This window comes from Hordeum vulgare, chromosome 1H (assembly GCF_904849725.1).
Source record: "Hordeum vulgare subsp. vulgare chromosome 1H, MorexV3_pseudomolecules_assembly, whole genome shotgun sequence".
NCBI lineage: Eukaryota > Viridiplantae > Streptophyta > Magnoliopsida > Poales > Poaceae > Hordeum > Hordeum vulgare.
In genome coordinates, this window is record NC_058518.1 from 495,885,909 (window position 1) to 495,909,889 (window position 23,981).

Below are 23,981 nucleotides of genomic sequence, written 5' to 3' on the forward strand. Positions count from 1 at the left end.
ACTGTCGGGCTCGATTTCCAGGCTAGAGCCCGGTCTGATGGGACGATTAAGCCCGGCCCGGCACATGATTTTTGGGTCGGGTCGTTTGGGCCAGGCTGCTCATTGCCACGTATAATCCCTAGTCTCGTGGGACGACAACGAGTGTTGCTACCACTCCGGCCATGTCATGTAAGTGAAATGTTGTACGTGTGTGTTGTACTTTACGCGATTCAAGCCAGCTTTCGTTGATTTTCTTTTTCTTTTTCTTTTTTCTTCTCAATTTTTTCATTCTTTTCTGCGCTTTGTTTCTTCGTTCTTTTCATTTCTTTTTTTCTTCTGTTTACTTTATATTTTCAGTTTTCTATGTTCTTTTGGCTATTATTCTACATATTTTGTATACGTCAGCAACGTTTTTTCATATACATCTTATATTTTTTCAATACTTGTTCAATACTTTTATCTACATGATCGAATATTTTCAAATTATTCTTCAACGTTTTTCAGATACTTGTTCAACATTTTTATATACATGACCACCATTTATATAAATGCCTTTTCAACATTTTTTAAATCATTGATCAATTATTAGTTTCAATTACTTGTTCAACATTTTCCAATTACTTGTACACATTTTTATATACATGATCAGCCTTTTTCACATATTGTTCAATATTTTTTCAAATACTTGTACAATATTTTTATATACATGATCAACATTTTCTTAAATACTTGTTCAACATTTTTTAAAATTCTTGTTAAATTTATTTTTAGAAATACTTGTTCATTGTTGTTAAATTTATTTTTACAAATAGTACAAAACCAAAAAGTACAATACCCATTTTAAGGTATAAACAAAATTACAAAACTAAAGGTAAAGAAGAAAACTGAAAATATAAAAAAAAAAGGACAGGAAAAAGCGGATGTGGCCTCGCGCGCTAGTGGACCGGCCCATCTTGCTCGTCCGAAGCCAGGACTCGCTGAAGGCGAGACATAGTCGCTCCCCATCGGTTTCCTCTGCTCTGTTCGGAGGAAAAAAAAGTTAATTCCCCTCGCGGAGCCGCCGTCTTCGCCCGCGTCGCCGGTCCTCTCCGCCCAGCGGCTCGCTTCTCCGGTGGCTGTTCGTCGTCCTTCTCCCCTCCATCCGTAGGAGCGAGCTCTTGGTAAGCACGCTACAGCCGCCACCGCTGCCGTCGTTTCTTTTCTTTGTTACCCAGATCCCGTTGCGCTCTCATCCTTCCTTTCGCCATAATTAATTACTACTGTACTCCGTATATCATCAACTCTTGATTACCCCACGCTAGCACAGTAGCACTAGCACCAGCAGCAGTCAGTCAGTAAAAGGTTAAAATTAATTTGGTTGATCTTGCCGGTTACTAGTTTCAAATCGAAATAAGACTGTCCAAAGCTGCTTCGGTCTCTATTTATCTCAGCTAAGTAGTACTGTACTTCTGACAGCAGCAAGTTATAAAATTGGGTTATCTATCTCAGAGCCAAAGCTTTTCAAATTTATGCAGAGTGTATGCATCAAGGTTCACAATACTGAGGTTCACCCAGATTATCTTACCCCTGTGTGTTGATATCAATGCCGATCATCTTGCTGTATTTTACTGTCCCCGTGTGTTAACTGGCCGCAGCTGACATTTGGGGGACAGACATGGTCATCATGGATAGCAGCAAAAGGAAGGGCGGCGAGGCTGCCACCATCACAGCATATCAGGTGTTCCCGAGCAACAACGACAAGAGGAAGAAGGCCATTCTACTATCTCTTTGTACACTGTTGCTTCCTGATGAAATGATGTTGGAGGTGCTACTTCGGCTCCCTGTCAAATCCATTCTCCGCTTCCGGGCCGTCTGCCGCGCTTGGGCTGCTCTTCTGTCCTCCAAGGATTTCTGCAGCCTCCACATGGCCATCTCCAAGGTGGTGAGACCGGCACCAAAGCTACTCACGCTCGTCTCCCCCACGGCAGGACCCAACTCCACCGCAATGTACTCCTGCTCGCCGTCAGGCTCTCGAGATGACTTACTCGTCACTGTTGGCACCGCAAGCCGCAATTCCATGGGAATAGTGACGCCCTCGCCATGCCATGGACTCACCCTTCTAAATGATGATGCCGCGCCAGCTTACTATGTTTGTAATGCGGCTACACGGGCAATCACACGCCTGCCGCCTCACAGTACTCCACCAAAACATCGTTCCACCGCCGGACTTGGATTTGATGCCCTTACTAGGGAGTACAAGGTGGTGAGGTTGATCACTGGGTCTTGCTCTGACAAGGAGAGGAACAAGTGTGAAGTGTACACCCCTGGAGCTGGTTGCTGGAGGCCGGCGGCCGGTGGAGGAGTACCTTTTAGGCTGTCCAGGTATGCAACTTCTGCAATTATACATGCCGCCACGGACAAAGTACCACCGGTGTTTGCCAACGGATTGCTACACTGGTTCATCGATCCTTCCCATATCGCCACAAGGACAAGAGCTGCCATCTTAACATTTTCCTTGACAGACGAGACCCTCGGATGTGTCCAATCACCACCACCCTTCTGGACATCACAAGTGCACCTGTGGTCAGAAAAAGCGCACCTGGTTGTCATGGATGACCAGCTATGTTTGGTCCGTGACCTTCGCAATACAATCCCTCCTGATGCCGCTTTGGAGATCTGGAAACTGCTGGATTATAGCCCTGGTGAATGGTCACTGTACCATCGAATCCATTTGTTCGGGCATGTGGGAATATATTTACTTGATCCGCTGACTGTGAGGGTTATTGGAGTCATTGGCAACTGCAGGTCAGCGAAGAAGATAGTCATTACTTCTACGAAATACAAGTTCCCCGGCCACTTTGAGCAGAAGCTTCACACCTATGACCCTAGCTGTCAAGCTCTAGAGACCATCCTCTCCATCACCGAGACACATACACATACCAGGCCCGGTTCAACATTCAGTTTATTTGAAGAGAGCCTAGTCCAAGTGCATAAACCAATGGATAGCTAGCCATGCCATCTACCATGGCTAATGCATGCCACTAAATCAGACATACGGTCTTTGTTTCTACCCCTGCTGCCACACACATTATATATGGCGGTTCTAGCTTCGAAATTGGTTAATCCTATACTCCCTGGTTCTGTTTCATGTTGGAACTAAATTGTCCCAGTTCTGATGCACCTGGGTGTTGTGGTAGGGGCACGATGAGATTGTGATGATTAGATTAGTTCCCAGGTTAATGTGGGTATCCATCAAGTTGGGTGTTCAAAGAGGCCAGTATTGTTTGTCTACTCTGTTGTCCATTTAGGCAGACGGTCACATGTTCAGAACCACTCTCAAGTGTTAACGACAGTGATCGTCGCAATTGCTTGCACTGTTCGACACATTGTAGTTATGTTAGTTATGTTTCTTCTGAAACATCTCAGTCGATTGAAAATGCACTTTCCTGTTTGTACATTGCAAATATATCCATCTGATGTGTCAATGACAAATTGATGATCGGCTTTGTGCTTCAAACCTGTCTGACAGAGAGGCGATGGCAAAGATTTATGTGGATCTGGCTTAAGCATCCATTCTTGTCCACAATCTATGTGATCGTGCTTGCATAATTCTCTTTTTACCTGCCCGAACAAATCGATTCGGGGATTCAGAGCCGTAATCCAGCAGTCCCCAAATCTCCAAGGTGCTGAGCTGCCTTGAGGGATTATGTTGCGAAGGTCCCGGACAATGCATAGCCGGTCATCATCCATCACAATTCACAACCAGGTGCTCTCCTTGTGACTGGGACGAGGGGCGCAGATGCTCTCTTGGTCCCCAGAACGGCGGCGAGCGGACACATCCCAAGGTCTCCTCCGCGACAGAAAACGATACGATGGCAGCTCTCGGCCGTTGGCGAACACCGGTGGTAATTTTTTCGTCACCGCATGATTAACCGCAGAGTTCGCAAACTGGGACCATCCGAAGGGCACACCTCCGTTCGCCGGCCTCCAGCGATCAGCTCCTGCCGCGCACACGTCGCACCGGATCGTCTCCTTCTCATTGGAAAACCCGTTCATCGACCTCATGAAATAGGCTTTCGCCCCGTTTTAGATAAAACAAATAGTGCAACCGACAACACATTTGATAAAGTCTGCTGGGACCACAGCACGATAGCGCCCAAGAAAAAAAAAAGAGAAATCATAAAAAAGACCACCAAGTGATCAGCACATCATGGAGGAGCTGGTGAAGTCAGCCTGCGAGCCAGGGCCTGAAGGGCATCCAGCATCCGGCCAAGACGCTCCTGCCTTCGCTGCCTAACAAGCAGGTGCCAACGCTGCAGGAACGCAAAAAATTTAAAGAAAGCGTTAGAAGCATGATGTAGGAAAACCCTCTTTATCACCATCTTATTACGGGTTGTCCAAAAAATCCACGAAAGGGCTGCAAAAATCAGCCAGAACAGCCGTTTGTTACTCTCGGGCTGCCCTGCCCTAGCCTGGAGGAAGCCGGCAAGGTCTGCCGCCACCCACTATGGGCCAAGGGCCTCCCGACCTTGCTACGGTGCATCCGACCTTTCTACGGTGCATCTCTGGAACAGGGCAGAGAAGAGTTCGTCCCTACAGGTTCCAGCGTAAGGAAGTGCCATAGTCCCTGAGATCGATCTGAAGAAACGGCATCAGCAATTTACCCCGACTTGTAATGAGCGACACAAAGCGAGTTCTATATCTAACAACGCATATATACAGCATCTCACAACTTCGTTGCATTACAAAAAGATTTGAAAAAACTAGCTCAACTCTATCCCACAATCCTGGAAATCACGAGGATACAACAGGACTTGCGTTATGCAAGTGCCAGAGTCCAGACGTTGTGTGAGGAAGCATCGACCAGCACCCAGAGATCAAGCTGAAGTTCTTTACAATCTAAAACAAGACATGCATGAGTCATTTCCACAAAAACTAGAAAAAAAGATGAACTCTTAAATGCCAAGGTACATAACGAACACACCGGCTTCGGCGTCAAATGTGTACTCTGTAGTGTGTACACAGCAGAAGGGCCAAAGATACAAGAGGACTTGAGTTACGGAAATCATAATAATATGAACTCGTACGTGATACAGACAAGGTACAGCAGAAAGGTGTCCCCCTAGAGAGAGAGAGAGATCCTCAAGCACAAGGAGCAAAAGCACAAACACATGGCACACCTCAGAGCTGCTGTCATCTAATAAGAATATATGACCTAGAACGGGAAGAAAGAATCAGCTATATATGACCCCTCTGGCAAAGGGGAGAGATGTCACCAAACAAGGAGTAAAGGTGAACACACACTAGGGCACGATAAGTCCACAAAAAATTATTTTGACCATGCAACCGCGTCGATCTCTGCTTGGGCGCTCCGGTACAGCTCCAGCCTCTTGGCAAGGTTTGTCCTCCGCTCCATGACCGCGGGGTCCTCGTCGAGGAGCTTGGAAAGTTGCCTAATCTGTATACGGATGAATGTTAGTTAGTGATATTCCGTTGGATTCCTCTTCACAAACCAAGGGAAGTGTGAATCATGAGTATTAAAAAACTAAGGAGTAATTGACTAGTTGGCTGACAAAGTGACAATGTACTAGTGCATGGTACAGACATCAACATGGAAGAAGAAACTGAGCTCATGATTGACTTCAAATCTACGGATTATCGGGTTTTTTAAGTACGCAATGCATAAACGGAGATTCCATGTTAGAATGTGGTGAGAAATACATGCATACCAACAGCCAGAGTCTAGAGATGATAGAAGGAAAAAAGAACTCTCTGAAAAAACATTAAGAAATAAAAGAACACTAGATCAAATCTACAGTAACATCGCCCATCAGATCGCATTTGTATGTTACAAATCGAAGACTAAAGGACATCCATGAGTTTCGAAAAAAATACCTCTCTTGCTCCCAGCTCAGTAAAGAAATGGTCGAGCAATGAGCGCTTTGCCTCACGGACTTGGCAGTACACAATAGATTTTGGGATGGAGTTCCTCAATGTTGAAGATACCATGTTAACATATGCCAGAACAGTTGTCCCTGAGGTTGAGTAGTAAATAAAAAATATAAGGTATCTATCTATCAAGCAATACACAAAGACGTGCTAAATAGAGAACATATCAGCTGAGACTCAATTGTGACCAAATATGGAAATTTTAGCTGGTTCAAACTCCAATTCAAGACGAAGTAATATACTAGTATCTCAACCTTGAGAGAATATGACTGTCACTGAGCAATTATGTAAGGGTAACTCTATCTTGTTTTTTAGTATTATCTAAAATAACTGATGAATTATAATAAATGAGTGAGTATATAAAAGATAGATGTCTTACCAATTCGTCTTAGATAAGAATCATTATATCTGTCGAAAATAGAGTGGCTTGGATTTCCACCCTTCTCAACATCCTGAGGAAGCTTCCTGAAGAAATCTACAGTTAAGTAGCTTGTTTCCATATCAACTAGCTTTAATGTGTTCTTCTTGCTTTCGTCCCTCATTCTTTCCAACGACTCAAAAGCTGCATTGCCAACTTCCACACGAAGAGTGGGGAACTGCTTGAGCTCCTGGAGAAAGGTAATTGAACATTTCGGGTGAGCATTTAACCAGCATTTTTAATTAATTAGACTACCTTTTCTTTTCAAATCCACTTATATATCTGCCTACAATCTTAATGCTAGAAGTTGGAAAAAATATCTGACTTCGTATCTATCAGATACACGTTCTAACTTTATTGTGATATCCCACAACCCCACCTCTTAAAAAATCAAACATTACAAATTTATCTTGATATAAAACTGTATCCCGTCCTAATACAGCCAGTTAATAACTCATCACACCACCAGGAACACTATGCTCTAGTTTATAGAAAAAAAAACATTATGATTGCATCATGCAGATACTGTAAGAAAACTTATTTGGTAGGAACTGCATAACAACTTACATGAGTTTCATTTATAGCCTTGTGGACTAGTTCCTTTAGGATTCCATGGACCTGCAATGTGGCAAAAAAAACACGTTCTGAAACTATTAAACCAGTATTGCTGAATAAGTAACAAGCTCGATGCTCGGTGAACCCAGTGACGAAAATAAATAATTTTGAACTGTTGAAACTTTTATTGAGCAGATTAATCTAGTCGGCATACCGTGTCAACAGCTGCCTCCGCAGGACCTCTGATACTAACAAGACAAGATTCTATGAGGCGTCGATATCCTTGCTCTGGAGCTATCAAGTGAGGCTGGTATCCATCAGCTTCCGTTATGAGCTTCCTCACATTTTCCATTGACAGTTGCTTATCAAACTGCAACCGTTTAATTGCCACAGGAAACTGATTGTCAAATACATGGTAAATTTTCTCACCACCAGGGCGCCTGGATAAAAGAACATTTGGTTGGTTATCACGATTAGAAATGAATAACAAGCACATAAGCAAAGTTGCAAATGGCGGACTGGAATGAGAATGTGACTTTTTGACATGATATTGCACACATTAGCGGCAAATTATTTAGGTGCCCATTTAGCAAAGCAGTTCAAGGGTCATGTAAACATGGTATCGTTTATCTCAACATCAGTGAGAATTAATAAGGTCAAAACAACAGACAATTAGCTGGTAACACAAAATTTCCAGACCAGCTATGCACACTAGTGAGTACAGTATTCGCCTTGCATATGTATTCATCTTGCATATTCCAAGCTTAATTACTACTCCCTCTGTACCTAAATAATTGTAGTTGGGGAGAACTAGACTACCTAAATAATTGTAGTTGGGGAGAACTAGGCTCAACCCAAATACAATTATTTAGGTACAGAGGGAGTATATAGCTCCTTTCCTCTGAAAGGAAACTGTTATGGCAATTGTACGTCTTTATGAAAGAGAAACCAAGCCTTAAGAATTTTCTGTACAAAATACAAGAAACAAGGACAATCTACTAGACAACAGACCAAACAGCATATATATTGTTTCTTTTTAACTATCGACCTGTGTTGCACTACACATGTATTAGAATTAGGAACTTTACTAGTATAAGAATGCCTATATGCAGATCATGAAAGATTTAAATGTTGGCGTTCAAAATTGCAAAAGACCTGTTAGATATAGCAAGCATGATATTAAAAAACTGAGCGGAAGAGAAATTCCATTTAACACATACACTCCATCCAGATGCTCTTTGTAGATGCCATCAAACATGCGGCATATTTCCATAATCGTGTACAGCTTTCCCTGAGTGTCACAAAATATGCGATTAGCACAATGTATGCAAGTTTATTGAGTGCCGGGCAAATAAAAGAAAGTCGCACTTCGAACCAGAAAATACAACGAAAAATAACATCAGTGCATGCACCATATCTTGTAAAACTGGAAAGAATCTAAACAGGATTCAAGAAAGGGATGTCACAGAAATATGATTACTAGGGTGGAAGGTAAAAAAAATCAAGAGATAATATTCATTTACTTTGCTCCAAGCGGCATAAGCCGTAAACACACAATCCTATCATCCGCAAATCGAACTCAGAACATTAAAAGGATGGATATCAACAGTGCACAAGAATTTACCAGGAGTACATTTACTTCTAGTCAATAAATAAGGCCATAAGAATAAAGACAGATGATGATAAATATATGCTGTATCAGGTCAAACAAACCCATTTGATTAAAGAAGAAGCAAACTCCAGACTTACTCCAGCATCATTAGCGATGGGCTTTCCAAGACGAGAAAGTTCAGTTTCCAGCTCTGCAACTGTCTTTGTTATAAGAGACTGGAGACCCGGGATTCTTGATTTAATAACAGACTCCAAATGCTGCATTTACACCGAAAGGAAGTTAAAAAAAAAAAGCAAAACAGCATAAGATGTATTCTGCATTAAAGAGCAAAGGCATACCTTCGACAGACTCTTTGCTAAATGTTCTGATCCCATCCTATGAGCGAGATGCTTGTATTCCGGTGTGTTTGCGAAATAGTCACGCTCTCTACGCCTAGCAGCAATCATGTCCACACTCTTGTTGATATCTTGCTGGGATCGATTGACAACACCAATCCATGGAAACTGGAGACGGTAAGATCTTCCTTCCAGTATCTGCACAATCAAACTCAGTAAGAGATCTGGTTCATGGAAATCTAGGATGGTCAAAGATCAGATTAGCAAACATATGTTCTAACACATATTCATCTGTTTGCAGCTGGGATAATATTGGTGAGTGAAAACACAGTAATCAGGGGGGTTGTTAGAATTGAAGTCGTGTTTGGATTGCGTACAAAGTGTACTTTGCCAACTTTTTGGTCATGACCAGAAGTTTGGTCTTTATTTGGATGGTTACCAATTTTTTGGCATGCCGAAATCCACCTAGGCCACTCAGTTCATTTTTGTTGACAACTTTGGCTAACTCATGGGCAAGCAAAACCTTCACCATATGATGGCTCGCCAGCTTTTTGGTAGGGCAAGTTTGGGCTTACAGGAAACACACCATGAGTTTCTTTGAACAAACATTAACTGAAAAGTTGGGGCATGCATAGAAAGATTCAAACTCCATGGTATTAATGGTATTAGTCCATATATAGCCATACTGAAATGGCTGGCCATGCAGTTCTCAAGAGGGGAAACTTATGGAACGGTGGGGCAAAGTGAGGCATAATTGTCAACAAAGATCACTAGTAGCAACAAGATTGGGTGGTCAGTAGAATACGAAGCACCTTGCAACATGACAGTAAGGAAGACAGCGTAAATACACAAAAACGCACGAGCGTTTAGCACTTGATTGTTAACTGGTCCAAACTTACATCAACAGCATCAGTACCCTTGTCCATTAAATCAATTTTCGTGAGCACACCAAAGGTTCTTTCACCTGAATGAACAAAAAGAGAAGTTCAAGCTCAGAAATGACTAAAATTGCCAAGAGCAATGGTACTTGAATTAAACACAACTATTATATGGTGAATTTTCCTTTCCATTAACAGAGTTAGCCCACAATAGGATTATACACAAAAATTCAAACATATCAAACCAATTGTCAATATAATATGGTTGATATCCACAAAGATAAATTATAAGGTACAGGTATTATCAATAGTTATCTATATGTCTCCTATTGGTTCAAGAAATAAGGTGAACATAACATCAGTTTGAAGCTTTGTAACCTATTAAGCTTTAACAGACATTAGTGACAGGAACATAAAATGACATTAACCACATTGCCCAAAATGCAGTTCACCAAACTGGCTGCAACAAAGGCCTACCTTTTGGGTCAACTTCCCGTGAAATCTTGATAGCATCAGAAGTCGCAAGGTCCTGATTGGCTGGCGAAACAGCCAGAATGATGCAGTTGGGCTGAAAAACACCAAAAAAATTGTTGTTTACACAGTGCATGACACGATAATTAGCCCAAACATGCTATTATATGGGATATGGCTCAGAAAAAAGCATTTTAGACCAAATATGCATTGCATAAATACTTGTAAATTTGTACACAACCAAATAAAGCACTACCTTATCCAGGCAAGACAAGCATGGTAAGAAATGATAAATAACAATACTGGGAAGCAACATTTAAGCAGGTTACACTTAAATACCTTTTCGATGAATGAACGGACCATGTTTTCAATTTCCTGAACAATACTCTCGGGCTGACCCTCTAACAAGCATAAAGGCAGTAGTAAATAAAAGAACGAACATCTATAATCAAAAAGAATAATAGAAGAACGATGCCTCAGAAGTTCTAGTCACTTACCAACAGCAACTTTAGTAAGCCCAGGAAGATCAATAAGAGTCAGATTCACAACTGCAATGATAAGAAGTGTTACTACATGACATATTTGATAAAGCACTAAAGTAAGACCATTAAAACGCTCCCCAACTGTACTAAACTAGACATATTACCAGCATTGCTATCTGACCATCTTACCGTATGGAGAAAATATGCTTAAATGGATGGGGACAGATGATATTCCCTTTCCATGGCCGGTTTGTCTGTCAGTTTCATCAGCAATCTCCTTCCTCACCATGGCTGCAACGATAAAGATTTCATCATGTGCCAAGTAGCATCAAGATAAATTATAAGAAAATGAATTAAAAGAAGCACCTGACAGATAATTTTGCCAACAATTGCGGGGCTTCACTTACGTTTCAAGAAATAAAAAGCTACGACTTAGAGCAACAGTTTGAATAACACTGGTTCTGACATCAAACTGGATGTTTTGATAAGCCTCACGAACTCAAATTACATTCCATATAAACCAATATGGTTCAACATTATCACGATAACCCCTCAATCATGCATTAATCTTATTATCATCATCATCATCATAGCACATGAAAGTAATACGAAGAATAGAGGAATTACCGAAATCGGTGAATCTCTTCCTGGGGACATGCATGAACTCCGCATACTCTCTGTCTCCATCAATCCTATGGAGTTGCAGAACCAGCGGGCGACGGGTGACAATGCCTGCAGAATCAACCCAAAGACAACAAATAAATGTGTCAAAATAACAAAACAGAATGCCAAAATCGACAAGCTCTTGCTGCTTGAATAACCATACCTGAACCCCTGGGTAGGAAGTCCTTTCCAACAACGCTCTCCAGCACTGAAGATTTGCCCGAACTCTACAGTGTAGCAAGGGAGTTTCAAATGTCAAAACACAGAACCGTATACCCACCCATACTTAGATACGCTTATAAACTACTCATGACAGCGCAAATTCATGCAAAATTGCTTGAAACTAGGTGGATTTTCAACGCACATCCTAGTTGATCCCAAGCAGTGGTGGTATCTAGCTTCCAGCTACTGAATTACTGGTCAGGTGGGCAGCTACGTTCGACGAAACTAGAAGAGATTCAAACGAGCAACAGCGGCCCGAATCTAGCTGCCAGCGCCTACAACGAGCGCAGATCCAAGCACAGCCAGGCCGCATCCCCGCAGCCAAATCGCGCGGTTCTACCAGCAAGCTCGCGAGATCCGCCGGCACCAGATCCGGCCCGAGGGCAGAGAAAGCGAACGGGGCGCGCACCTGGCCGCCGACGACGGCGATGGACGGCAGCGAGTCCCAGAGGGTGGGGAGGGCGCTCTCCTCGCCGTGGTCGCCGAGCGCCGTGCAGGCGCGCTGCAGCTTGTTGACGAGCGAGATCAGGTTCTCCATGGCCGCCGGCGCGGGATCTGGCCGGATCGGGTCGCGCGGCCGCGGGCGGGGTCGAGGCGGTGGAGAGGGGGAGACGAGACGACGCCGACTGCTGAGCCGAGCCGCGCGCGTCGGTCGGGCTGGAGCTGCGGGTGGTCGCGGTCTGGTGGCGTCTCGGGGGCGCGTGGAGTTGGTTTGGGTTTGGAGAGGGGAGGGGAAGGGGGGTGCTTCGTGGAGAAGAAACGGAGCGTGCGGGGGGTGCTGCGCCTGCGCGAATTACCGGATAGCCCCCTCCTCCCTTCCTACTGCCGCTTGTGAGGTTCGAATTTTGAACTTCTTAACTTGGTAATAAATGTGAACTGAAATTTCATACTCCTTCTGCGCTTAAATAATTATACAGTTACGAAAAAATATGAACCATAATTATAGTTGAAGAAAACTAGTCTAGTTTTTTCCTAACTATAATTAATTATGTATAAGGGGAGTAACATGCTTCGATTTTGTTGGCGTTTTTGGTTGTGAGCGGTGGCAGTTTCTATCACAGGAGCAATCTTTCATTTAAAACGGACATTGTTTGTTTTCGTCTTGAAACTAAAACTACCGTCGAAAAAGGTTTTGTCTGCCACCCCTCTCCCGGCGAACGGCCGCCAGATAGGATTCTCGATTTTCTTCTTTGGATGAATCCGGGCGCCTTGGTTCTGGCCAGTACTCTAGGCTAGGATGTCTTTTCCTTGAAGGGGCAGTCTTCACACGACAGATGTGTCTTACCTTCGAGCTTGTCTTTCAGACTCTGGTACTTCTGGAGCATGTCTATCGGGATGGATTCTGTGGAGCTTTAGCGTAAATTCATGCCGTTTACTTGAGGCAACGAGCTTAAGGTTTCCCGCTCCGCATTCATGATGGTGGCATACGATGTTAGGCGCTTCAGAACGATAGGGTTCAATGACAACAAAATGTGGCTCCAGGGCCACGGTCTTAAGGGACATGTGCACGAAGACTTTTCAACTGTCATTGACAAAGTCATGGCGGTTTCTGTAAGGGAGCGACGATAACGGCGCGCCGATGATTCTTTTTGGTGGTGGTAGTGGTCACTTAATGGTTCAAGGACCTTAATATGGGCTTCATTATGTTGGGAGTGCCTTGTATTTCTAGTGATTTTTTATAATAGATATGAGCCCTTCTTTGCAAAAGTAAAGATTATGGTCTCTATATCAAAGAAAGACATTGTGCGAATTTGAATTCTTGAGAACTTGGTGAGATGTATAATTTATTTTCGCGCCCACTTATGCTATTGTACAACTTCACATGTTCGAATGAACCTTGATGGCATGTTATGAAAGGTGTCCTATGTTACCTTTTGGAAAAGGACTTAGATCTATTAGATTTATTATAAAAGTTCATTGGAAGTACAAACACCCCAAGAATAATAAATATTACATCGGAGTACATATACCACCGAATTGTTACTCTTGTTGCGTCGACCACTCCCATACCAAAGTTGGCCTGATATTTTTTATGACACTCGGAAAGTGCTCAAGCACGTGCCACTAAGGACCAGCACTTCGGAGCCGCAACCGTCACCGTTGAATTCTTGAATTGATCTGAGGAACCTGACATCAAATCTCTTCATTGAGTACGCACAACAAGAAACCTTGTCCTTGCTTCCCAAAGGAGCTGAAGGGAATCTATGTCGAAGGAGCCAATTCGTCGTGACAAACGAACTTGAGGTGGGCGCGGCCTGGAAGACTGACTCAAAGAAGAAGTGTTGTCATTCGTATGAGCTTCACCTGTGCAAGACCAAAATCATAACCTATCTAGTACTAGCCAGAGTCGAGGCACCATAAATTCGATTGTCGGAGAGGCAAATCATTGGTTTCGTTGACGGAGATTGGGGAGGGAAGGGGTTACCCTAATCTCCTTGCGAGAGGAAAAAGAAAGATTATCCAAGATTACTTGAATCTTTTTTAAGACGCTACGTATTTAGTCCAACTTGAAACTATGTGGCACGTCATAACTTGAGCTTCTCAAACAATAAGTGGAACATTTTATTTTGGACCTCAATAACCAGGGAATGTTCATTGGGAGGGATGGCATTTCCGAACATTTTTATGGCAAATTCTTCATAAAGCCCATGGCAAATTCTCCAGAATTGATGTCAATTTGTGTCAACAAAGGATTTTGCTGTGAAAATTGTCGTGTTCGCTAGAAGAATTGACATGTTCCTATCACATAAATGGCCGCAAAAATTTGCCATGCACCACCAAAGAAACACCTTCTTTTAGGGGGGGGTCACAGGTGGTATAGAATTTGAGCTAGAGCCTTCAAAATGAAGTGCAACACCCACAGCAAAAATGAATCCCTCTGCAAAAAATGCAATAGAAGCCCATTTATTTCAAGTAGGACGAGTTCAAACTTTTTATTATCATAGTATAATCGAAGTCACTCACATACACGAGCATACACTGACAAAAAATGATTTTCCCCGCTTTATATTATAAAGCAACCATCATTAGTACAGCCGAGAGACCGATACAAACACACACACCACCATCACACACGCCCAAGGCGAGATACAAATGTGCTGACACCGACACACCACTCCAAGCACAAGCTAGCACACTACATATGAGCAAGAAAGAACTCCTATGAGACGACGGAGACCACCATGAGCGATCACCAAGGAGTGGTGAGACGGTTGACAACAGAGCGAGGACTCCAAGACGATGCCTCCAAGAAGGGAACGACCGCGTAGCTGCCACCGTCTGATCCCCCATATCATGTTTTCACCTGGAGTAGCCCGAAGGGAGAGGCAGCACCACGACGGAGCCTGCAAGGAGGAAATGACGTCCATGGACGTCGTCATCGGCGGCCAATACAAAGACAGGCAAGTGATGTACCTTGGTGCTCGAACCCCCCCCCCCCCCCCGCTCCGCTAACCACTGAAAGCAAATTTGCTCCCTAGGGTGGTTTTGGTAATTGATCACAACATATGCATCATTGGACTAATGTGTTTCCCAAGTATATTTCAGAAAAAGTTAAAAATATGTTATGGCTTAAGGTTTATGTGGAGATACCCGTGGATGCAAGAAAGGAATAATATTGGCTCAAGCTTCAAGCTAGAAGACTCTTCATTTTATATTTGTGAGAAAACACTTTTGAGTCCATAGAAAAGTCAATACTATTAAAAGGGGGTGAGGTAGCAAAATGAATTGATTGCTCAAATGCTCAAAGTTAGCCACCAAAACACTCAGTCATTTTTTCCACATATCCACTCTCTCAATTTCCACATACACAAATTCGGTGTCACCAACATTTCCACATCGGACCCACCGAGTTTGAACCTCACACAGAACCCTAGCCATTCCCACCAAATCGGTGCAACCGAAACTGCATCGGTGCTACCGAGTTTAGTGTGACCAACAATCTGTTGCCAAGATACACACAATCGGAATTTCCGAGTTTGAGTATCGGTGCCACCGAGTTTGGCCATCTGTCCGTGAGTCATCTTTTCGGTGCCACCGAGTTCTATATATCGGTCTCACCGAGATTCAAAAGTTCACACCTTTAGTACTAGTCGGTACCACCGAGTTGTCCACTTCGGTGTCACCGAGTTTGCACTTTCGTGTGTAACGGTTGAATTTTGGCTGCTGCCTATATATACCCCTTCACCCATCTCTCATTCGTGGGAGAAGCACTTAGAACACACACTTCACTTCCAGATCCATTTTCTAAGAGAGAACCACCTACTCATGTGTTGAGACCAAGATATTCCAATCCAATCATTTGAAACTTGATCTCTAGCCTCCCCAAACTTCTTTCCACAAAATCAACCTCTCGTACCCATGCATATTCTGTGAGAGAGTGATTTGTGTTGAGGAGACTATCTTTAGAAGCACAAGAGCAAGGAGTTCATTGATCTACCCATCTATTACCTTTTGAAGGGTGGTGCCTCCTAGATTGGTTAGGTGTTGCTTGGGAGCCTCCTACTTCGTATTATGGAGTTGAACCAAGATGTTTGTAAGGGCAAGGAGATCGCCTACTTCGTGAGGATGTGTCCACACATGTATGAGCATGAGAACAAGAAAGACATACACGCGCGCTGCTCCTCCGCCGCCCGCCTCGTCACGACGCGCCGCGGGTTGCGGGAATGCGCCAAGCCGAACTAAAGTTTTGCCACACACGACTGGTATACGAAAGGTCACTCGGAAGTTGAAAGTTTTGCGCTATAGTGGATATTGAATACGAACGCTGCACCCTTCGGCTGCTGTCTGTCCGTTCCATCTCCTTCCCTTCAGCTCCCGTCGCTGGCCTCTCGCCTCCTTCTCTTGCCCCTGTAAAAGGGAGGTCGCTTCTCTCTAGAGATACGCATCAAAACTTCTTCTCCCTCTCGCCACCGGTTCCAATCTCTGTGCTGTTGTTGTCTTCCTCATCCTTGCTTGCGGCGTGCACCGCATGTCGGGACAGTAGGCCTCCGAAACTGCACCTCTTTGAGTCCTGTACGGGAGAAGGGTGATAAGGTTTTTAGGGAGCGCTCCGCGACTACTGACTTCTTCCTCACGGATTCCAACGACTACTTCCCCAACGACAACTTCTTCCCCGACGTCGACAACCTCTTCGACGACATGTCTGGCGAGAACACCGACCCCAAGACAAGTGCTTCCGTCGTTGTTCCGTATGTCTTCGTGTTCTCTCTGTTTAATATCTTACCTCACTTTCTTGCTATATCATTTCTAGTTCTAGCCTATGTTCTATATATGTTTTCTTTTAGTTCATACTAGCAAAAGGGCTCGTGCGTTGCAACGGGAGAAAATAATTATAATCTTCAATGATGATGATCACATTATGTCGGGGTGCTGATCCTCAAGACCTAAGTTGGGACACTTCCCGTATGCTATGGAGATTCGCACGCGGTCATGTGTAGCGGTGACAACGACGGTGCGTCCTCGGCTCATTCCGCTGGATGCGGCAGTTCAATGGCCCCTTAGGGACTTCGTAGTAACTATTTATCTTTGTGGGGAGCTATTTTGTATCTTGTTGGGTTTATTAATAGATTTGTGTGCCTGTTCGCAAAAAAATATATGATAAATGATGTTGGACAAAAAATAAAGGTGGGGTGCTTTGTTTGTGTGCTCAAGGTGTTTCGAAAAATCTTTATGAACACAATTTTAAACAATATGAAAATCAAATTAAGCCATTTGTTTACATAAATGGCGAAGGAAATATATACAATAGGCAATCTAAATGTAATTTCAGAAACAAGCAAGATGGAAGATAATAACATATTTAAAATCTACATATTTTCCTGATGGATTTTTATATGTAATATGTAAGATTTAGAATTGATATTTGAATAGCATATTTAAAATTTACATATTTTTCAATGGATTTTTATATGTAATATTTTAGATTTAGAATTGATATTTGAAAGATATGAATATTTAAAAAGGTATTTTAATCAGCCGAAAAAATAAACAAAGAATTACTCGCCCAATACAATCCTATGTATATGTTTCTAAAAATCTTTATGGACACAATTTTAAACAATATGAAAATCAAATTAAGCCATTTGTTTACATAAATGGCGAATGAAATATATACAATAGGCAACCTAAATGTAATTTCAGAAACAAGCAACATGGAAGATAATAGCATATTTAAAATCTACATATTTTTTTGATGGATTTTTATATGTAATATGTTAGATTTAGAATTGATATTTGAATAGCATATTTAAAATCTACATATTTTTTGATGGATTTTTATATGTAATATTTTAGATTTAGAATTGATATTTGAAAGATATGGATATTTAAAAAGGTATTTTAATCTGCCGAAAAAATAAACAAAGAATTACTCGCCCAATACAGTTCTATGGATTCGTAGAGAAAAGGGGGTAAAAAAATAGTGAAGGAAAAAAGATGGTCATAGCTGGGATCAAACCGCGCTCTGTCGTGCAGGAGAGAGAGGCGTTAGCCACCAGGCTGCCCGTGCGTCTATGATTTTCTATGAAATTTTCGTGTATATAAATCAAAGAGGATGGCTAATGTTTCAACTCGAACCGTTTTTCTACTTACCCGTGGCATGGTGGGTAATTATTTACAACTTCGGGAGCAATCTCATGACGGACGACAGAAGCAATAACTGTTTTATTATTAGGGAGCGATGTACACATGCCATTTGCTGTCTCATCTTTATATTACATGACTTGTTTCATCTCTATTATGGTAGTTCTGTTTTATCTATATTTTCTGTTAATAAAATCCTATGATAAATTACTCACATTTTCAACACTCGGCCCACATAGCTCGTCAATTTGGAGTTTGCTAACCACGTCTGCTATGCAATGTGCCACTCACATAGCACTAAAGAGGAGAGAGATTTCTGGAGTTCATGATTGTAGGCGTAAGTAAATAGAAGGAATAATTATGAACACACTAAAGAGAATTGTAGAGTATATATAATAGCCGACTAATTTACATTCATCCCGAGCAAATGGATTGCACGATACAAAAATTGTAATATATATAAAAATACATCGGGGTAGCTACACTTTTTTCCTTAATCTTAGCACCTAAAAATATTGCCCTTTAACACACATAGGTCCGCCATTGCTGGAAAACTTGGCTTGGAGCGAAACAAGGAGCTTCCTACTCGCTCCCATTACATGCCACTGAGCCATTATTCATGCAATAGCAATGAAAATCAGCAAGCAAAAATATAAAAAATGACAGAACAAATCACGCTTCTTCTCTTCGGTCAAAACGCCTTCCTCTTCAAGAGGTCATTACTGACACGTAGAGCCTAGAAGGCATTACCAAACTTTTGTGTCATGGTATGTTCCTCATCCGACATGTCAATGCAGCCGTTTTAGACTTCTCGAAACAGGTTTTTGCCCCGCTTTATAGATAAGCATAGATCAAGGTACACGGATATGGTAGTGGGAAATCCCTCTTACAAAACAAATCCCGAGATAGGTACATAACAAAAACGCACACTACTACATTGTCAATACAAAGCACGGAAGGCGGAAGGCCTACATACAACGCTACAACATGCCTTCAGACACCTAAGTTCCACAACAACGCCCTCAAAAGGGGGACGGTGTAAAGCGTCGTCATTGTCGAGTCCGAGGTACACAAGGATTTTCATCCGGGACCCTGGCATGGAGAGAAGAACGCCGACAAGGATTTTCATCATTGTTTCCAGACTTCTTCTTTCCAGATTCTTCAAACTGATCAAAGAATCCCACTTCGTTGCTGGTTTCGAGTTTTGCCGACAACATCTTGATATGCTTGGACAAAACGTCAAGGTCGTCGAGGCAGTCGGCGATGCACCTTGGGTTTAACACCCATTGCTCGGTCAGCAATGGCGGACCTTTGCCTTCGAAGCTCCAGATTATAAAATTGGACGTCCACAAGCAAGCATGCATACATGCATGTGCTGTTGCTAGTACAAATGCCCGTGCGTTGCACCGGGCAAGAAAAAAAATATAGGTAGTAAACAACATGATAATCTCAACCAATACATAAGATCATAATCAAGCACATAATATTGTTAAAGAGTACATAATATTCAGTATTTGTGAGACTGTTGGATGCACTCTTGCAAGCAGAGTAAATTCTCCTCTGTAGTAGGAGTATCTTGTTAATTTTTGTGAAGTATAGCATCTACTGCCTGAACCTACAACTGAGAAGGAATTGCAACAGTGGGATCCAGTATTGCAAGGCTTTGTTTCGAGGGATTCCTATAATTCATCCACAGATCAGTACTATTAACTAAATGCTCTGAGAAGGAATCCTACAAACAGAGTTCATTGGATGTGCGTAAGATTTTGTTTCAATGTATGTATATAGGAAAACTGAAGCTTCCTATGATCCACAAAGTTAGACAAAAGCTTTTACATAGGTCAATAAATATGTACCTATGTGAAAAAATAAATATGTACCTGATTCTGCTCGGTTATGGATGGGCTACCGTTTGGACCACGAGTCTGTGCAGGGTATGTTATTGGGGTTGTAGGATCATTTTCCCCAGCAAATGAATCGTATTCTTTATTACAACTGCAAATTAGAGGCTGTCCAACATCATTTGACGAGAAATGATAAAAGACTTTGGAAACAACAAGCTCCTCCTGCTTTTCATCTTGATCTACCCCAAGGTGATACTGATGCATTCTCGAATTAGTTTTTTCTACCTTGCCACCTCCTTTCCGAAAACCTATGTAAAGAACCACTATTTTCTTCCACCCTTTTATGACACCGTTATTATCTAAGATAGATCTGGATTTTCCAGTCTTGTGCCATCTGAGATTCTCATCACAAACAATGTGGTCACTGTGGCTAATCTTGCGACATTTACGCTTGCCAACATCGTAGGCACTTGATATTTTGTGGAAGAAATGACTGGCGATTCCGTCTAATTTGACACCTGCAGACATATATGAATTAGCTAACGATGACTTACTCTGGATAGTATGAGCTAACTATTTAATTCAGAAGGCCTTGATAGCAAGTCTAAGTAAGAATCATGTACCAGGGAGATTTTCTGGATGTGTATGGCAGATTCCTTTGGCCTCCTCTATGGTTGGAATAAAACCATCTACTAGTACATGGGTTGCTGTCCTGCCAACCTTTCCTTCTAAATGTTCAAGCAGTTCGAGGTCAGTTGGATCAAACTTAACACCAACAGGGAGTCCTGGCCACTGTGATAAAACCTGCAATACAAAGCAGGGATCCTTCATGAACAGAGGGTCGTGTATTCTTGTTGTGATGGTGTGTGTGCAGAGTTATCACCCAAATTGATATATATTTGGAACAAATTATGAAAACAAGAATGAGATGCAATCGGGAACAGGGGAGAACCAATAGCAAAAGGGCCCGTGCGTTGCAACGGGAACTATGAGGGTGTTTGGTTGGGCTTCCAGCCAGCTTCCGTCTACCGGCTTCTAAGCCAAAAGCTCCTATTTAGGGGCTTCCGTCTGCAGCCGTGGCTTTCGGACTTGTCACAGCCGTAGCCGAAAGCCTCAGCTGCAGCCGGAAGCCCCTAAATAGGAGCTTTTGGCTTCGAAGCCGGAAGCCGGAAGCTGGCTGGAAGCCCAACCAAACACCCCCTATATGTTATATGGTTTAACTAAGACTACCAATTATCTATGACATGAACTCTTATTCCTCCACCTATCGTCCTTTGAAAAAATGTAGAAGCAAACTGTAGATTTGGAGAATAAAAAATGAAGAGAATCAACCGATTTGATTAGATGAGCGTGTTCCTCCCTGTATCCATCAAAGTCTGATTTGTTTTTCTTTCCTGAACATGTTTGTTGTGAAAAGAAGCGTGTTGTATGAACTATCTGGTTTGATTATCTCAAGAAAAGATGATCTGGACCAACTATTACATCTAGAAAGAAAGGAAAATACGACCGCAATGCCTATCCGAGTTTTCAGATCCAACTGAGGCATAGGTTATTGGTTTCAGAGTTATTTTTAGATGAACAGGGAGCTCTCCCTCGGGTTCCATTGCAAGATGAAACCCAACAAAGTATTATACATCAGCTCACTTAGAGGAAAAAATTAAACAATATATATTTTAAATTGTGATCATTCTATGAAAAACCTCATACATAACGGCAACCATGGTGATCATTCTATGAAAACCTCATGCATATTTGTTGTACAATCAAAAATAAAGGCTGAGGTTTAAAGAATGTAGCAATAATTCATAAGTACTCCTAATACGTCTACCAAAATATTCAGACTGTTCTTTTTTCCTAACATATAATTATTTAACCGAATAAATACTAAAGATTTTCTTATATTATATTGCCCTTTGTGAAAAATGCAGCCAAGCAAACGTACATGTCCGGGCACGCCGTCTGGTTCTTGGCGCACTCTTCCCATTCCTGCATTTTGTCTGACCACGCCCCCTGCAATCAGTATATCGATCAGCGTCAGTTACTACAAAATATCATAAATCTAAATAACACGTCACCACCTCATGAACCATCAACATGTAGATCAGATGAAAAACTATTCAGAAAGATTTCACACCTTTATGCTCTTGTTCAGCGCGTCGACGAATTTGCCCGCGTCTTCGTCGTAGTAGTCCTTCTCTGCCGTCTGGATGATGTTCACGTCCCAGACCTGACAACATACAACAACCGGAAGGTACAAGTTTCAGCATTGTTTCCGCACTTTTTTTTCCTGAAGTCTGAACTACATGAGGCTTACATGTGGAGTTTCAGATAAAATCAGTTAAGGAAAATTTTAATTATGGTTTCAGTTAAATTCAGTTGATGTTTTAGTAAAGGAAAAGATTATTTATGGTTTTAGTTAAAGTTTGAGTTAAGGAAAAGTTTCATTTTGTGTCATTTGGTTTCATTTTAGCCATCATTTCAGTTAAGGAAAAGTTTCGTTTGGTTTCATTTGTTTCTGGAATTAGAGTAAAAGAGGAGCACTATTGTAAGAGGGGAGCAAATGGACTACTCCAAGCTCCTACACTTAATTAACACAAAGATGCTACTCATACACTTTACTGAAAAAGGTACAATTAATTAAATGGCCTAGTGCTCCATACATATGCATATGGAAACACATTTTAATTAAATTGACTACTCCATACATATGCATAATGAAACCCATTTTAACTATGGGAGTACATCATTCCATAAACAAAGAAAATGCCAACAAGAGTATGATCATATTTTGAATGGTCACAGAGTGAAAAAAAAATGCAGCATCCCACAGAACTTGGATAGATGCTGCTAAGCTCACACGACTGACCATAGTTTTTATTTTCTTTGCTTTATTTTGTTCAGAAGGAGGGAAGAACAGATGGAGCAAAAGGAACAATCTGTTGCACATATTGGACAAGCGCCACTACTTTGAATTTACACACACATTGGACATGAACAATCTGTTGTTGGTGCTCTGCACATTCAATTTAGTGAGAGAGGGAGGAGGGAGGGAGAAGAGGAGGGATTTGTTCCAACGGCACCGTGGATATGGACGGCTGCTCCACTGCACGCGCCGCTACAAATCAAGCGTCGCTGCGTCACCGAGGTGGCTTCAAGACTTGGAATCCGGCTCCAACTCGGGCTCCTCGTGGATCGGGGCCAACGACCGGCGGGAGGAGCGGGGCGACGGCGCGGGGAGCAGATCGGATCCAGCATGGATCGGGGCCGTCGACCGGCGGGAGGAGGGGGGCGGCGGCGCGGGGAGCAGATCGGATCCGGCGTGGATCGGGGCCGACGACCGGCGGGAGGAGAGGGCCGACGGCGCGAGGAGCAGATCGGATCCGGCGTGGATCGGGGCCGGCGGTCGGAGCAGATCAGGGGCTGCTCGTGGGTGCGGGAGATGAAGACGACCACCGCCTCCCACGCGCCGATGCCGGTCAGCCCGAAGGTGCCGGTGGGGAGCCCGCCGGTGGAGGAGCGGCGAGAAGGCCCCTCCGACGGGAATGGATAAGCCGGGGAGGGGGTTATGTAAAGCCGAAATGTTTTTAACTTAGAAAGTCTACTCCAGGTTGCATACCGGAAAAGCGAGGTGTGTTTTTACAAAAATGCCGCGGCGGGTGACAGAAGCGCTGTGTGTTTTATTATTAGGAGAGATCTACTTTTTATGTAATTAAATACTTGTAGTTTGGAAAACTAGGGAACACCAGCTAGCTATTTGCTCGCTCGCTGCAACGGACACCCACCCACCTAACCAAATCAACCGTCCATCAATTTCATCCATCACCACCATGGCCATGCTGCTGCCTTAAACGGTTAAACCTAAACCTTGGTTCTTCTTGCCATCACTGTCATCCCTGATGTCCAAACCAGAACCAGAACCCCGTTGGGACATACACAGGACTTGCTCTCCCTCTCTCAGCCGGAGGTAGAAGAAAGAGCAGAACAAATGAGTCTTTCCGGCTACGAACGCCCC

General features: G+C 42.8%; 3 protein-coding genes across 3 annotated transcripts; 1 reads left to right on the forward strand and 2 right to left on the reverse strand.

The window, feature by feature from the left end:
- The first annotated feature begins 1,016 nt into the window (after positions 1 to 1,016).
- LOC123418800 (putative F-box protein At2g02030) lies at positions 1,017 to 3,475 on the forward strand. Its single transcript, XM_045107068.1, has 2 exons — positions 1,017 to 1,139; positions 1,494 to 3,475. Exon 2 carries the CDS (start codon positions 1,634 to 1,636, stop codon positions 2,966 to 2,968), a length of 1,335 nt encoding a protein of 444 aa, XP_044963003.1. The 5' UTR covers positions 1,017 to 1,139; positions 1,494 to 1,633; the 3' UTR covers positions 2,969 to 3,475.
- Positions 3,476 to 5,009: 1,534 nt separating this feature from the next.
- On the reverse strand, positions 5,010 to 12,376 carry LOC123449719 (dynamin-related protein 5A). The gene is made up of 16 exons (XM_045127036.1): positions 11,953 to 12,376; positions 11,485 to 11,548; positions 11,286 to 11,390; positions 10,848 to 10,949; positions 10,674 to 10,724; positions 10,516 to 10,577; positions 10,183 to 10,273; positions 9,727 to 9,791; positions 8,831 to 9,025; positions 8,630 to 8,749; positions 8,101 to 8,171; positions 7,095 to 7,320; positions 6,893 to 6,943; positions 6,287 to 6,515; positions 5,854 to 5,993; positions 5,010 to 5,416 (listed from the first exon to the last, which is right to left on the reverse strand). The coding sequence occupies exons 1-16, from the start codon at positions 12,079 to 12,081 to the stop codon at positions 5,288 to 5,290; spliced, it is 1,830 nt and encodes a 609-aa protein (XP_044982971.1). The 5' UTR covers positions 12,082 to 12,376; the 3' UTR covers positions 5,010 to 5,287.
- Positions 12,377 to 19,740: 7,364 nt separating this feature from the next.
- Positions 19,741 to 22,838, reverse strand: LOC123401885 (NAC domain-containing protein 73-like). Its single transcript, XM_045095747.1, has 6 exons — positions 22,827 to 22,838; positions 22,104 to 22,196; positions 21,908 to 21,979; positions 20,593 to 20,773; positions 20,006 to 20,487; positions 19,741 to 19,857 (listed from the first exon to the last, which is right to left on the reverse strand). Exons 1-6 carry the CDS (start codon positions 22,836 to 22,838, stop codon positions 19,741 to 19,743), a joined length of 957 nt encoding a protein of 318 aa, XP_044951682.1.
- Between the last annotated feature and the right edge of the window lie 1,143 nt (positions 22,839 to 23,981).